This window comes from Dermacentor andersoni, chromosome 2, assembly GCF_023375885.2.
Source record: "Dermacentor andersoni chromosome 2, qqDerAnde1_hic_scaffold, whole genome shotgun sequence".
NCBI lineage: Eukaryota > Metazoa > Arthropoda > Arachnida > Ixodida > Ixodidae > Dermacentor > Dermacentor andersoni.
In genome coordinates, this window is record NC_092815.1 from 231,296,697 (window position 1) to 231,313,589 (window position 16,893).

General features: G+C 43.1%; 2 protein-coding genes across 5 annotated transcripts in view; one reads left to right on the forward strand and one right to left on the reverse strand.

The window, feature by feature from the left end:
* Positions 1-10,167, reverse strand: part of LOC126539959 (sorting nexin-4-like) — a 77,070-nt gene extending 66,903 nt beyond the window's left edge. The window contains exons 1-5 of one of the 3 annotated variants that reach the window (XM_055075747.2): positions 9,941-10,167; positions 9,700-9,800; positions 8,881-9,004; positions 1,264-1,341; positions 519-694 (exon numbers count right to left, since the gene is read on the reverse strand). In XM_055075747.2, coding sequence (XP_054931722.1) covers positions 519-694; positions 1,264-1,341; positions 8,881-9,004; positions 9,700-9,800; positions 9,941-9,976 — 515 coding nt within the window. In that variant the 5' untranslated portion in view covers positions 9,977-10,167. Of the gene's footprint in view, positions 1-518; positions 695-1,263; positions 1,342-8,866; positions 9,005-9,699; positions 9,801-9,940 lie in introns of those variants that run through there. The other 2 variants (XM_050186785.3, XM_050186786.1) reach the window with 2 other exon arrangements.
* Positions 10,168-10,379: 212 nt separating this feature from the next.
* Positions 10,380-16,893, forward strand: part of LOC126539816 (uncharacterized) — a 212,396-nt gene continuing 205,882 nt past the window's right edge. For both annotated transcript variants that reach the window (XM_055075745.1, XM_055075746.1), the window contains exons 1-3: positions 10,380-10,497; positions 12,213-12,332; positions 15,074-15,111. In XM_055075745.1, the coding sequence (XP_054931720.1) occupies positions 12,220-12,332; positions 15,074-15,111 (151 nt within the window). In that variant the 5' untranslated portion in view covers positions 10,380-10,497; positions 12,213-12,219. The remainder of the gene's footprint in view (positions 10,498-12,212; positions 12,333-15,073; positions 15,112-16,893) is intronic.

Sequence of the window (16,893 nt, forward strand, 5' to 3'; positions counted from 1 at the left end):
GGGTTCTCTAGGAGATCAAGAAACTTTGAATGGCAGAGTATCTTGCCTTGAAATGTGACTTCACAGCAGCGTGCGCTGCGCTGGCGTTAAGCCGCACCTCAAGGTGAAATTTGCATATAACCTGCACCTTGAGTTTACTGTTCAATTTCTTGAATTTTTAGTGCAGCGGAGGATGCCGCTACGGTTCAAGGCCCGGCCTGTGTCTGACGGAAAGGGCAGCTTTACAGGACTTGCCTCCCCGCCTCTCTGCTCCCTCTTCGAACCCAGCAGAGACCTTTCAATAAAGATGTTTTATCTCTCTCTTTCGTAACTATTTGTGCCTGATGCTCATTTAACATGTTGGGATCTTTGATTTCTGTTTCACTCCACCTTGGTTTTTACTTTCTGAAACCAAGGTATGCTTTAGGAGCAGTACCCAGAGCATGTGAAGTCTGTGTAGCAGAATGTCGAACCATTCACAGCGTGAGACTTGAGATCACGGCCATGCGAGGCAAGGACAATAAAGCCACAATGCTCACTTGTCGGGGTTTCTAAGCCGCAGGGAAGCATTGAAGATGCGCAGCATGCTGTCTGCTCGGTGCAGAAAGCCACCCGTGCTGTGGTCATCTCGCCAGCTGGCCTCATGTCGCAGGAACTCGCCAAACAGCCGATCAGCCGACAGCTCGAGATGGCCTGCCACCCGTCGCAGGAAAGTCTGCGCATGGGTGGCCATGACAGTAAGCATATCACACAATTTCTGTACAGACATCAAAGACAGCTATAAACTACACTCTAAAGGTCATCAACATTGACTGCACAAGAGCTAGTAGGGTAAATTTGGAAGAGGTGCTTACAATTATGAAAAATCAATAAAATCCCAGATGAGTAGCTATCTGAGCAACTCATACATCAAAGACAGCAACGCTGTAGAGGGGAGTTGTCAAAATTATTCATAAGTCTCTGTTTAGCCATTGCCCAAAATCAACCCAAGACTCTGCAAATGCTTCACTATATCAGGGTGCAATTTCTCCTCTTTACCCAAGTCTTTTCAAGTGCTTCAATATATTGGCACAGTTGGCAGATGTGTGTGTGTCATGATAATGCAAATGACACTAGGTCATGCCCACTTTTAGTATCAAACATCTTAAAAGTGTTTCTAAGCTTTAACACACTTGCCAGGTGTTGTCTGTTTACGTCCAACAAGCATGCGTCAGAGTATCCACAATTTCAAAAATGTGTGACAGAAATCCTTTAGAAGTGCAAACTGAAGTACAAGCCACATACCTCGAGGCTGGCTCTTCTTCGCTCAACAAACTCTGGGTCCAGGGTGTCTGTAGGCAGCTTCTGCCACCGAAACTGCACCTGCAAAGGGCATGCATCTCAGTTATGGGCTCAATTTGTTTCAAAACACTGCTTGCTTTATTTCTTTGTTCTTGGAGCAATCCAAGTGCCATAAAAAGCTATGAATGTTAAAAAGAGATAACTCTGAACTTTGTCCAGTTCATTTTCCCCTGTTTATTCTTACAAGAGCAGAAATGCATGCGGAAATGTCAGAATAACTTGTCTGGTCGAACTTGTGTGAGGGTATAAGTCACTAACACATTAGTGGGAATAGATTGTAAATGTGAATAAAAAATGCAGTGCACACAAAGATGGAAAAGAAGCAATATTTTTGCTTCAGAAACCACACATATAAGAAGGGTTTAGTTAGGTGCTTGCTGTTAAAGGGACTCTCAAACGATTTTGTGCAAATGTCATCATCATCAGCCTATCTATGTCCACTGCAGGACGAAGACCTATTCCTGCGATCTCCAATTACCCCTGTCCTGTGCCAACCAATTCAAACTTTCACCTGCAAATTTCCTAATTTCATTATGGCACCTGGTTTTCTGCCATCCTTGACTGCGCTTCCCTTCTCTTGGCACCCCTTCTGTAACCCTAATGGTTCACCGGTTATCCATTCTATGCATTACATGCCCTGCCCAGCTCCATTTTTTTTTTCTCTTTATGTCAATTAGAATATCGGCTATCCCCGTTTGCTCTGTGATCCACACCGCTCCCTTCCTGTCTCTTAAAGTTACGCCTAACATTTTTTCCTTCCATCACTCTTTGCGCGGTCCTTCACTTCTTCTCGAGCTTCTTTGTCAACCGCCAAGTTTCTGCCCCATTTGTTAGCACCAGTAGAATGTCGTGATTGTACACCTTTCTTTTCAATGATAGAGGTAAGCTCCCAGTCAGGATCTGACAATGTCTGCCATATGCTCTCCGACCCATTTTTATTTTTCTGTAAATTTCCTTCTCACGATCAGGGTCCCCAGTGAGTAATTGACCTAGGTAAACATACTCCTTCACAGACTCTAGAGCATGACTGGTGATCCTGAACTCTTGTTCCCTTGCCAGGCTATTGATCATTATCTTTGTCTTCTGCATATTAATCTTCAATCCTACCGTTACACTCTCTTTGTTAAGGTCTTCAATCGTTTGTTTTAACTCGTCCCCAGTGTAGCTCAACAGGACAATGTCATATGCAAATTGAAGGTTGCGGAGATATTCGCTGTCGATCTTTACTCCGAAGCCTTCCCATTTTAATAGCTTGAATACTTTTTCCAAGCACGCAGTGAATAGTATTGGAGAGATTGTGTCTCCTCGCCTGATCTCTTTCTTGATAGGTAACTTTCTACTTTTCTTGTGGAGAACCAGGGTAGCTGTAGAATCTTTGTAGATATTTTTTAAGGTATTCACGTATGCCTCTGGTACTCCTTGATTATGTAATGCCTCGATGACTGCTGGTATCTCTACTGAATCAAATGCCTTTTTGTAATCTATGAAAGCCATATAGAAAGGCTGATAGTACTCTGCGAATTTCTCGGTTACCTGATTGATGACATGGATGCGATCTATTGTAGAGTATCCCTTCCTGAAACCTGCCTGTTCCCTTGGTTGACTAAAGTCCAGTGTTAACCTTATTCTATTCCAAATTATCTCGGTGAATATTTTACATAATACTAGGAGTAAGCTAATGGGCCTAGAATTTTCCTATTCTTTGATGTCTCCCTTTTTGCGGATTAGTGTAATGTTGGCATTCTTCCAGTTCTTTGGAACCATTGAAGTCGTGAGACAGTTCTTATAAAGGGCCCCAAGCTTTTCCAGCATATCTCCTCCATCCTTGATTAAATCGACTGTTATTCAATCTTCTCCTGCTGCATTTCCCCGTTTCATGTCTTGCAAGGCCCGTCTGACCTCATCTCTAGTTATAGGAGGAGCCTCTGTACCCTGTTAATTACTGCTTCGAATGGAGGTAGTGTGGCTGCTCTGAGTACAGGTCAGTATAAAAATCAACCACTGCTTTTACTATACCTTCAAGATTGCTGATGATATTACCCTGCTTATCTTTCAGTTGAGACATCTTGACTTGTCCTATGCCAAGTTTTCTTCTCACTGATTTCACGCTGCATCTATTTTTTACTGCTTCCTCAGTCTTTCTCACATTATAATTTTGAATATCCCTTACTTTCTCCTTGTTGACCAGTTTTGACAATTCCGTGAATTCTATCTGATCTCTTGAGTTGGACACTATCACGCTATGTTGTTTCTTTATTAGGTCCTTTGCTACTTGGGAGAGTTTAGCTACTGGTTGCCTTGATGCCTTACCTCCCACTACAATTTCTGCTTCTGAAACCAGCCTAGTTATGGTTTCATTGATTATCTCTAGGTTACCTTCATCTGTCTGTTCTAAAGCTGCGTGTCTGTTTGCAAGCGCCAGCCTGACTTGGTCTGCTTGCACCCTTACTGCACCTAGGTTGGCCCGTATCTTCTTAGAGTATGAAATCTATTTTATTTGTTGTTTCTCCATTAGGGCTTTTCCAGGTAGACTTCCTGTGGCTATGCTTCCTGAGGAAGGCATTCATTATTCAGAGCTCACGATTGACAGATTTCCGAACCCTCAAAATCAGTTAAACAGCTGCATTTTTGTCGCAAGCCATATGAGCGAGCTAAAAAAATGGAGCAAGCACAGTGCAAAGTCCTGCAGGCAACAAACTGTAAAGCTGCTCTTGGTGTTGATACATAATTGGATGTACAGAAACAAGAGGCAGACAGAGGAGCATACACAGCACTGACTTTTCTGTTTTTTCTCCTTGCTGATGAATTGTCAGCAGTTTCACATTTTTACCTGTGTGACCTGGCTCCAGGCTGCATATGATGAAGCAGATAATCCTGGCACAGATGATGTCATTCAGCCTACAAAACCTCGCAAGCTTATAAACCAGGTTCTCAAGAAGAAGCATAACTACTCAAGATGATATTACAAATATAGAATATAACTATGCTATTTTTGAGTTTGATGTGAGTTTGTTATTATGAGGGTCGATTATGATTAATTTATCAAGCAGAATGACAAGTTCTGTGCTCAGCAAGTGGCAACGACGATGACAGTGACAACGGCACATAGATACAAGCATGATCATTTAAAAAGGCTGAGAGTTGCCTGCACTCCTGTACATCTTGTATTCCTGCATTGTGTGTCCAGTCACCTTGGAACCAGCGAATGCGTATCAAACCTAGTCCGACAGATGCTGTCATGCACAATAGTACAAGGAGGATACCATAGCGTAGGAAGCCTCACACTACTGTTGTTGAGAAAGAAAGCTGAAAATGGGGTGTCTACCCCGTGTGAACGCATATGCTGAAGCTTTGCTAAAGAAAGTGAAGTGTAGATAGTAATGCCTTTCTTTTGGCAATGCAACACTAGCTGCAGCGGACACAAGAAAACACATGATAATCGTTGATTAACTAATTATCTAATATTTCCTAATAAACTTCTAATTGTCGATCTTAAAGCAATGTGTAAAAATCCAGAATTAGAAACAGTTAGTAAGCAAAACCTGCATAAGCTTCGTAGGTTTCACTTTTGAGATACTTGTTCCTAAAATTCATTATGAAATGCATCAGCATTATATGCGGTTTTGTCCCTCATGTAGAAAGAAGGATTTCTATAAACCTTGTTGCTGAACAAGCTGGTTATAGTTTATGAAAATTAGAGAGAATTATGAGAATTCAATGTGTCTTGTGTTTCGAATGTGCTGAAATGCATCAAGCACTGAAGGCTTTGCAGAAAAATGGCACATAAAACGCTAACGCATTTCTTACCAAGTTTAAAGAGGAATATCTTGAAACTTTCTATTAACTGAACACGCCTTGAAAACCAACCAGCTTTAATGACAGCATTGCAACACATGCCTCAAGCTGATTATTTAAAATGCTGTTCAGTAATCGCATTTTTTAGTTAACTAGACATTCAGTGGCCTCTTCTGTGCTGCCAAATTAAAAAAACATAAAAGGCTGTTAATATTAAAATTAAACCCTGATACAACACACTACTAGACACAACACTTTGCTGCACTGAAATTTCATCACACTGACATACTGCACATTAAAGGGTTACACTTATGTAATGGCCACACAACTTAAGTTGGACCGAAATATTACACAAAAATATATCTTGGAAATTATTTGTGCATGAGCCACAGCCCCTTTACCCCGGAGCACATCTTGCCAGAAGTGGCTGCATCCTGTGCACTCTTTGCATAGTAGTGGTGCCACGCATAGAGATGCATCATCTACCGGTAGTTTCTGCACTTTACAGCTTGGCTTAAAGCTTGTCTATTTAATTATTGCAGTCATCACAAAATTTGATTACAAGTGCCTCACAGCCTGTCCAACTGCTGTTTCTGCCCGCACTGCTTTTTGTTGACAGTGCCTGCTGCTGTGTGCCGCATCAAGTGTGTGTGCGCACTTCGCACTTTAGCTTTCCATGCCTTGTGCTCGTGCATTAAGCTTTTGTCACTTCTGTGTGGCCTGAAAAGTATGCAGCTGTGCAGCACTGTTTACTTTTCACACAAAAACCTAGGCCATTTCTTTATCTCAAAACATCATGCACTGCCTCACATATGGTCTCGTGTCTGCTTGTTTCCATAGTAGATTGTTTGAGAGAAGTTTGTCAACTAAGCATCAGTTATGAAATTTGTATCCAGATACCCTGTGACTTGTCCTGTTGCACTTTCCACCTCTGCATGCATTCTTTTGCAATGAATGTAAGCTGCTTTCTGTAGCCAGCACTTGTCGGAGTGCACTGCCCCAAATCTGCATGCATCCTGAATGCTGTGCACTTTGTATCTATTGTGCATATTGATGCAGTAAGCTTTTGCAACTCCTGCACCATGCTCAAAGCTAGGTTTCTGAGGGTGGTGTGTCCTCAAACAACTACATGTAACTCATCTAACCAACCACTGGCTTCCGTGATACCCTTACCATTCAATGTCTCGGTCTTCCTTTGCGACAGCAGTAAAATTTCATTTCACCAACATTATCAATAAACGCAATATATTATACAAAAGTCAGGCTAACCATATGTGGTGTTCTATCAATATCAAGTTAGCTATGATAATTAAAATTACTATGTTTAGGATTTCTCTACAAGGAAGTTTATTACATGGAGGTTTGACTTTGTCTTTAATGTCCTGTCTTAGAGAAATGTGGATCCTCTTCAGTACAGCATATGGTATAAACTCTTTTTACAGTGATCTCGAGGGCCCCCACAAGTTCGATCATGCAGTGATGCATCCAGTGGTTGCCTCAGCTGCCTCCGTGTTTACAATGGATGTGCATGACACCCGGTGCGACTCAAGAAACCTCTGTTTTGGTGGTTATTGTAAACAGTGAGTGCGTGGATGACACAAGCCTTTGTCCAAAGCTTCAGTCAGAGGACATGTACACTTTTTTAGAGCTCATTGCGCCTTGTTAAAACGGTGCGAGCAGTATATACGGCGCTCATACTAAAAGCTGGGCTAGAAGTGTATTCCAAGCTGTCCAAACTTTTGGCTTAAAAATTAAATTAGGATCAGAGTGTTTTGCTCATCATTCTTTATTCAGCAAGCAATTTGAAGCATCAGCTTGTCATTTTTCTGACTCAGTAAGGTTCCTTGGTACGGTCACTTTCTGATTGTTTATTTACTGCCAAATCACTCGCAAATGGACTCAATTGTGGTAGATTTGTTCTTGCCGCGCACCAGGGTTGGAACGTGGATGTTCTGTACTTTGAAACAGCTTGTAGCAAAGGCGTATTATTGTTAGTCAATCGCTTATTCCGTGGACTGTCAAGAAACGTTCAGCTTTGAACACTCATGTGCTGTTGGTGTAGTCATCACTTATGCATCGGCACACAGATTCAAGAGCGCACCCATTCACTTATTCTTGATGTGTGGATGACGGAATAGGCATAATAAGTTTGAGCGTGAGTTGGGTGCATAGCGTGCAAGAAACTTCCTATGCCAGAAAGCGGCGCTACTCCCTTTTGTATGTGTAATGAATGGTATTCACTCTTGATGACATTCTGGGGTGGAAGTTACTCTCTGGAGGTTTGTGATACAACGCTGGCAGATAAGTGAACATTATATCCTTGAGGAAGGCTGTGCATTGTGAAGGGCTAGCAACACAGGCAGTCCTTGTTCAGCAGTGGTCTGTGAGCTTGGCCATACAGATTCATTACATTCCTTATACGCCAGTCACTATTTTTGCTGCCAACAGTATACTGCACACATCTTCCCTCTACCATTACACATTTTGCAGCATGAATGAAGCATAGCGCATCAGCCATCACCCAGCTGCATTTCCACCAGCTGATCGCACAGTAGCAGGGTAGAAGTGGTAATTGTCTTGAATTCGCGTTTTCGCCACACAAAAGCGCCATCTCGTTCCTTTAGAGCAAACTACTCTGCGAAAAGGTTCTACAAATTCCTCTAAGGTGAGTGAAGTTAGGACTGAGTACTCTACAAATCACTTCGCTTGCGACCTGCCAGAAAATTATGATTAAAACAATTGTGGAAGTAGCATGATAATCTCCAATATTTTTAGAGCACAACAGAAGGTCACAAAAGTGTGAGAATATACAAGGTACATGGATCATCAGACTCCAGTCAGCTACTTTAGGTTTGCAAGGCAAGGTTTCTGAAAATTCCGCAAGGAAAAAATAAATAAAAGTTCACTTAGAGAAAAGGCCCGCAACAGGCTTGGAATATGTTAGGAAAATAAAGCTGTAGATGTAGCACATCAGTGCAGTCAATGAAAGCACTAGCTGCAATGCTTTCCTTCTAGAATTTCTGTGTTTGGCACAAATTTAGAGCACTGCTAAAAAGCATTGGCTTCCAGTAAGAACAGTCAGTAAGCATTGTATTCAGAGTAGACAATGTAGAGAAACTCGTGCATGAAATCAATGGACATGCTCAGGTGTGTGTCAATGGTCGAACAAATTTGGTAGCTAAAAGTCACAAGCACACAGAAATTGCTTTGTAAAGCCTTTCATGGTAAAGTCAACACATGCTTTGAAAGAAAGCCTGACTTTGGGCATCGATGGCCCTCGGGGCTGTCATTCACATAATTAAGGAAATTATAAAGGCTGTATCTCACATCTTTTTTTGCTTATTTCTACCTAGATAAGGTAAGTGCATGTTCTATAACAGGAATGTGCATGCAATTCTCGAGGTACTAGTGTTTTTGTGTCAATGCGGAAGTGGTGACAGAAAATTAGCATATATCTTGTGGAATCTTGGTTTTGGGGCTTTTCTAGACAAGCAACACTTTCAAGACTTACTAAAAAGACACTATAGGGAATATTGAATAGTAACTTTTAATACTGCAAGTAGTGCAATAATTTGGTAGAAAAAGAATAGGCCACAGTACAGAGTCCCAAGTTTTACTCCTGTCTTTTTTTTTTCTTTCACACAGTTGCACAACTTACGTCATGTCTGTTCCTCAACTATCCCAGCAAGGAATTTTGTTAGAAAATTTTTCAATTCCCAGACCAGATATGACAAAATAATATTAGTTTTACCATCTGATGCATACTTTCTTTTCAGGCAGAGGAGGAATCACAACGTAGCGGTATGCGTCTTGCAGGTGACTGTGCAGGTACTCGAAGTCCCGGTATCGCCGCCACACAATGTATGGTGTCTTTCTAGGCTCCCGGATGCTGCAGCAAGAAATAACATTGGTGAGAAGGACTATTCAAGTTTCTGGCAAGCAGACACCAAAGGTGGCCTCACCATTCCCTCGACAAAATTTTGAGGCTTGCAAGACACAACACAGCCACATAGCCATGTGTATGATGTGCCGCGTTGTGAGGCAACAATAGGGGCAACAATAGTGAATGTAGAATGAATGTCAGTAAGACATCGGCTACTTTATATTTACAAAGTAAATGTTAGTAGGACGTCCTTTAGATGTAATATGGATGACTGAATCATACCTGGACATTGATAAGATATCGGTGGTTCACTGTGTGTGTATATTTGTCGCATGACATCAAACAATCTTGAGCGTATAATTATGTTTTGTTGATGGGCGATTATATTGTGCAGTCCACGCACAAAACAAAATATTCAAACTTGTTTTTTTCAGCTACGAAAATCATCAGGTTTCGCATAACATATATAGCAACAGCTGAACCCCCTATGTCTCTCCGCAGTTCACGCAAACGCAAGCCCAACATGAATAGCAGCACATTTCCATCGCCTGTGCGTGCAGCAAGTTCAAGGTGCAACGAAACGGAACCAAGTCACGAGCACGACGTCGTCGCCATGTACGCGAAAGTGTGACGCCAGACGAAGCTATTGTCCACAATCAGCCAGATAGCAGGAACAAAGTTCCAAAAACGAAGCAACTCACACTGACTCCACCTGATAGGCAATGTAAACATCTTGCAGCGGCATGACAGTGCCCGTACAGCGACGCTCCACCTCCGTTATGTTGATCTCGCAGATTCCACTCTGCAGAAAAAGAGGGGAGAGGAGTGCGGCGAAAACTGAGAGCTCTTTCCTACGTTCTAAGGAACATGCTTCGACTCTTGATTGCACGAGACGTGGGATGAAGGCGGTACAGAAACGTTGGCGAAACAATCGCGCTTTACCTCTTGCGAGTCCTCATCTTCCGGAGTTTCGGACATTGTACAACTCGCTTTTAACACTCCTGTATCTACTGTCCGGATACTCTGCTGCCGTAAGTAATCAGTAAAGAGTTCGATGAGGTCGATCCATATGAGATACACGGTACTTTCGCACGCACGGAGTCCTCATCAGCTGCTCGTCGCGCCGGAGCGCCAATCATACGCCCCGCAAAGCGCAAGCCAATGTTCTTGCATTGACTAGAGGCTGCGTCTTTCATCGAGTTATGCGTTTTTCGAAAATAACAATCAAGGTGTCGAAAATAAACATTGCTGTTCGTTGAGCATTCTAAAAATATAATTTCTGTTAAAATAAAGTATAATTGACTTAAATAAAGCAAATTTTATATAACCAGTGTTGTTTTGTCGCACGTGATTTTTGACGTAACAGTGGTTTCGCGCCAAAGTTGCTCAGGCCATGCTTCGCCGGTCGTCGACCGTTCGTAACTAACCATCATGCAAGTTTCGTGGTAGTCTGCCTGGACGCTCGCATTTACTAGCAGCTTTACTACTGCGTCCAACAGGTAAGCTAACATTTAAAGAGAAAGCGTTGCAAAATTCCTGGCTTTCACTGTCGTTCCAGTCCATTCATATACCATGTTGTTTGTGTGTGTGCTTTGGCGAGCGCCCGTGTGACCGCTTGTGCTCTGGATTCGCAGGCCACTAAGATCATTCAAAACTCCCGAGGCACAGCGCGGGCGAATGACAGAAGTGTAAGATGCACGTGCTGTCGTTTGCATCCTGTTCGCATGTCAAGAAAAACTGCTTGCGAAGCGCTCACTAGAGTGCCTCTCTGCTGCTCCGTGCCATAGTGATCGATGCTTGCATCGCAATTCTCGTGTTATGAGTGCGAAACACCGCTCTCAAGCGAAGAACACAGAGCAAAATCTGTATTCTAGACTTCACGCTTCTAAAGCATAGCCGGAGGCTAAGACGAATTTGTGTTGTCATGAAGGGGCATGTTTTCGTTTGTGGGTAAATTTCTTCGTTTATATTGTTACAACCTTTCTGTCGCTTCGGAAAACCCGTGATTTTCGAGTTCGGTCTATTGCATGTTTAGAGCATGATAGTCGTAACCGAGCTACCTCCGAACACGCACTCGCCAAGCCACTTTGGGCACGTTTGTAACCCAGACAGCGCCGGAACATAAACGACCTCTGTTCTTTCTTTCAATTAGAAAGCAAAAACGGGTAAAATAGGTAACGCCACAAAAGCGCACTTACCTTACATGAGGCAAATAGTTTATCTCCCACTTTTCGGAAAACAAAGTACAAGTGCTATTTCATGCACTTTGCACTAGCTCTGGGTTTTGTTCCTTAGCCGACATGCCTCTGGCAATTCTGTAAATCCACTAGAGATGGTTGTGGTGTGTATTTCTCACAACTGTAGGGCCATGTCAGCCTTTGTAACTTGCTGTCATAGCTCTCTTGTCTGAGATGGTAAGTAACTTCGTCCAATATCCTTGAGTTTCATATGAATACTCGAGGCAAATCTAGTGCTGGTTTTGCTTTGAAATTACTGGTGGGATCTGTATCTGCCTGCATAAGCCTTGGGCATCCTTCTGGTTTCTTATTGTAGCCTAATCTGTTAAAGTTCACCCAGCAATGGTTGGTCTCATTTGGCCTGTAATTTCTACCATTCTACTGTTTCAAGTATAAAAAATGATGACCCTGTGGTAGGTGCTACTTCAAAAACTCCATGCTGTGTATGTAGACAGTCCTCATCACTTTTGCTTGTTTCAGTAAAAACTTAGGTAACCCAATAGACACACCTAACATCATGTGGAAGTTTGCTGTGTTCAATTTTTGTCCTAGATTTCAGTATCACCGTGGCATTGAAATGCATTTCACGGGTATTTTTTGACTCCTGGGGTAATACAATAATTTCTCAGAGTATTATCAATTTTTTCGGAAATAGGTGGCATTGAGATGATTAATTTACATGTGCCATATGCATTTGGCTTCATGTCTGCATGCAATTGTTTTTTTTTGTTGTCATTTTTGCCTTTTGCTTCTGGTTTAATTTAAATAATAAAATGTGATGTCCACGAGGCTTGAGGAGCCTAGTGATGCACATTGGTATATCTCCAACGCCAAGCACAGTCTTCAGATATTGGTGGTCTGATTCGGATTTGCCCACTCGAATTTTGCTTGTTTGCCAGTCAAGGATGCATGAATGCACGTCCTGTAACCATGAAGTGATGTTTCACAGCAATTTTGTGTTCATTGTCTTGCAACAGAGTGGCCATGCTGTCGGCAGAGCTGGCACAGCAGCTGAAGCTGTCCACCGCACACCAGCAGAAGAAGCTGTTTGGGGCCCTCCTCGAGGCTGAAGCCGTCACCAACATTGACGAGTTCAGGTGCGCCTCTTATGTGTCATGCTGTGCTGATGAACGAGAAGAAAGGGGGTTAACCGAGCTGCCTGATTTTTATTATGTCATAGGAAGCCAACAAACAAAGACACCAAGGACAACACAAGGAAAACTACTTGTACACCCGCCCACAAAAGTTTACGGACCATGAAATCTCGGAAAATATTCAATTCCCGAGCAGCCTGTAGCAGTAGCCAGTAAAACTGTTGACGATAATGTTGTTGGTATATTCTATTCGAGGCCCGAAATGCAAATATCTGGCAGCGTTGTGGGGTTGCGTAGATATTCAGCTTTCTCCCAGATTTGATGGTCCGTAATATTTTGTGGCCGGGTGTACTTTACTAATTGAAATAAAGAAATGATAAAGTAATGGAATTGAATGAAAAAGCAACTTGCCACAGGTGGGGAACAATCCCACGTCTTCACATTACGTATGCTATGCTCTACCTATTGAGCTACTGCGGCGCTGTCTTCCCATCCACTTTCTGGGGTATTTATGTGTTACTACTAGAACTAACCCTGGGAGTGTTAGCCAGTGCCACCACTCGCAAACCTTGGCGGCGGATGTGGAACATACTTTCTGCCACAGGCGTCACGAGTACATGATCATTTTAGGGTGAAGGCAACTGGTCAATAAACCCACACGTGCTACCTGAAGGCTTCAATGTTGCTGGATTTGAGACCTTCGTTACGTAATGAACGAGAAGAAAGGAAGTTAACCGAAAGGCCCAATTTTTAATAATCATATCATAGGAAGCCAACAAACTTGGTGTCTTTCTTTGTTCCTCTCTTTGATCCTCTCATTTATGATGAACTGTTAGATTCAGATAATTGCCTAATTCAAGGGTATAAGGAATCTAAAATAGGCTCAGAATTTCTCGCTGCCCTCTGTATCCTACAACTCTGCTGTTATGATTTTGTGCTGAAAGGCAACACCAATGAGCTTCTTTACTACGTTAGAGAAGTGGTTGTTTTGATCCCTGCTTCCTCTTATGCGTAAGATCACTTTGCAGAACACAAAACAATTTTTTGCAAGAAGACATAACTGAAACTGTCTAGCAGCCTGCAGAGCTGCTTCTCGTAGTGTTAGTAGTAGTATTGTAGAAGTTGCCATACACTGGGAACTGGAGTCTAGTAGCGTCATCTTGAATCAGTGTGCTCAGCCACAATCTCTAAACATTGTTGCATTGTATGACTTGGCTGAATTGCGCTGTTGTACACAGTTGCTCGTGGTAATACAGTTCATCATCATCATCAGCAGCCTATTTTTATGTCCCCTGCAGGACGAAGGCTTCTCCAAGTGGTTGCCAAATACCCCTGTCCTGCGCCAACTGATCCGAACTAGCGCCCGCAAATTTCCTCATTTCATCAACCTACCTAATTTTCTGCTGTCCTTCACTACACTACCTTTCCCTTGGCACCCATTCTGTAACTCTAATGGTCCGCTGGTTATCTACCCTATGCATTACATGGCCAATGTGAACTATAATATTGGCTGTCCCTGTTTCCTCTCTGATCCACACCGCTCTCTTCTTGTATGTTAATGTTACACCTAACATTTTTCATTCCATTGCTTATTGCGCAGTCCTTAACTTGTTCTCAAGCTTCATTTTTAACCCCCGAGTTTCTGCCCCATATGTTAGTACAAATAGAATGCAATTATTGTGCACTTTTCTTTTAATGGATAACGATAAGCTGCCGCTTATGATTTGGTAGTGCCTGCTGTGTGTGCTGCAACCCATTTTTATTCTACTGTTAATTTCCTTCTCATTATGAGGTTCCCAGTGAGTAATTGGCTTAGATAAATATACCCTTGCAGAGATTCTAGAGGCTGACTGTCAGTCACAAATTCTTTTCTTGCCAGGCTAGTGAACATATTGTGCAAATGTCTTGTGCATATTAATCTTCAACCCTAGTTTCTCAGTTAAGGTTTTCAATCATTTGTTGCATTCATCCCCATTGGAGCTGAACACGACAATGCCATCTGCAAACCGTAGGTCGCTAATCGTCCCTAGTCTAATACTCCTCTGCAATGCAGTTTAACCTAAAATGATGCTGCATCCAACAAAAAAATGCTTTTGTTACATTCTTTGTTCATTATGAGCATATTTTCTCTACATGCCAATACTGGGGAGAAACATCTTACATTTACTTCGTTTTAGTTTACAATTTATTATGTTTGTGTTTGTTATATCGAGGCTCAGCGCTGAAGACATTCTAAAAAGAAGTTTGCAGGGGATCACCCCTGGGTCAGTGTTCTCAAATGATCACTTTGAGGCATTCAAATCACTTTCGCAGTATTTTGTGGGACTTGGCACTGGATGCACGGAAGTACTATTGGGTTACATGGCTGACAGCATTTCTTGCATCGTGCATAGACAGGGAGCTTAGCAGAGCGCCACAAGTTCTGTCGGCTGTATCATGTAAAAGTTTGTGAAAGTGACTGTATCCCTGAATGAGAATACCGCCCCATTACTGCTGCTATCATGTTGACATCGCAATATGGCTACTAGAAATCATCTGTTCAAGGGTGCAGATGCAGTCTTTAAAATTTGCGGAAAACTGTGTAACTTTTCAATTGGATCATTTGGTACATGTGATAAAAGTGTCGAGCAAAGTGTGCAATGTGAGTCTCGTTGAAGTATACAAATTAAGAGAAAGCTAGCTGCAGTTGCCCTTTCAAGCCTATACTTAGTGCTGTGAATGAAATGTGTCTACTGTGTGTGCAGGAATGTCCCAGTGGCCAGCAGTGAGGTGCTTCTCTCTGGTAAGTTGTGGGGAATGACAGTGGGAGGCACTACATGCCAGTTTGCATTGGAGATGTAGCATTGTTTAGGAATAAGGCTGGGGCACACTTGTTTTCAATGGCTTCCTTTGGAATGCAAGGCAATTAAATGTCACTTGTGGGGTCCTCACACCCATGCTCTTGGAACAAAGGAATGACAACACAGTCGTGCAAACAATCACAAGAACATTTATTGCACCTTTCATAGATCAATGCCTGCTAGCCGAGTTGCTATCCATAAAACATGCCGATGGGTGCGCGACAAATCTAGAAGTCTGACTCACTGCGACCGGATAACGAGCGAATATGTTTGCCTCATGCTGAATCCCAACGCCTGGTTGTTCGAAGTCGTTCGACGCGAATGGTGGTGCGTTCGAAAGCGGCCACGCGAGACGGTCTCGCAGAAGCATGGATCAGCGCACGCGCGGCACGTCCGCGCTGCTTGCGGTCCCGAACCAAAGAGAGAGCGCCTTGTCTTACCGGCACCCAAGTAACCCCGCCGTGAGGCAGCGTTAGCAGCGCAACACTCGTGCCATCTCTCGCACTGCGCTTCAACCACTCCGACCGTCGCGGGCGCCAGGCCACGCGGCGAAGCCGCACTGCAGGAGATGGGAGCTATGCGGGAAAATAAGATATCAGGGGATGCGTGAGAGTCATGCATCCCCACACACTGCACTCTCAGTCAGCGCCCTCTGGAGTTTGTGTGGTGGACATAAAAAATGGGACCCCTAACTTTTGCCTGTGGGAACAGTCAAGTCTAGCAGCCTACTTGCCCCATTTCAGGGCTTCCCCCCCATCAGGGCAGCCACTTGCCTTGCTCAACTCTCTCTCCTTGGAATGCATTTCGTGGCAAATGCTTTATTCCTTGAGCACACGTTCACCAGACGCAGCGAAAACAGTTCATGCAAAGCTGCCCCATGGGGTGCAGCTGTGAAAGGCAGTAGCTCAAGTTCAGTAAGAGCGTGTTTTGCTCTGGGGCTGGTGTGTCTGCTGGTACTGCTTCAGAAAGTGTTCCGCTGATTTCTGGTGAAACGCTATTCCTTTCTCTCACCCACGTCACTGATATGATTGTTTTCTGGGAAGCTCACATTCGTACACTACGTGCCACCCAAATGATACACTTGCTCCGAAGAAGAGTTCAGGTGCAGGCTAAAGCAGATATAAAAAATGAACAATGATACTAGACATGTTGGCTCAGTGGGTATGAGTACCCAATACCTTAATAGAATTGTGGTACCAAGTCAGTGGCCTATATTATACCAAATTGGAAGAGTATAGCTTATTGCAGATTTCTTGCCAACATTCCAAATAATGATTAAGCTTTCCATACAGTTTTAAGGTGTGTTACACTTCTGTCACCAGTTAGTTTCTTATGTTTTCTCGCAACGATTGAACACCCATGCCATTGTATTCAATGCATCACTGATACTGCAGCTCCACATTTCTTCTGAACTCAAAAGATCCTGAAAATATTAAATACAGTCGCCGGCCGTTTATTCGGACCTCACGGGGACTGCAGAAATGTCCGAGTAAACAGGTGTCTGAAAAAGCAGATTAAGAAAAAAAACGAAATCCTTTATTTCCACGTACTTATTCGGGCTCGGCAGTAGGCTTGAAGAAATTGTGAATGCGCCGTTGCACGCTGTTCCGTTTACGCGCAATCAGATAAGCCTGAATCTTGGAGAGGGTTGTACGGTCACTATAGGCGGCTGAAAGCACAGTCACTGCTTGTACATGCTCTGCATGCGACAGGAGTGTAGCACA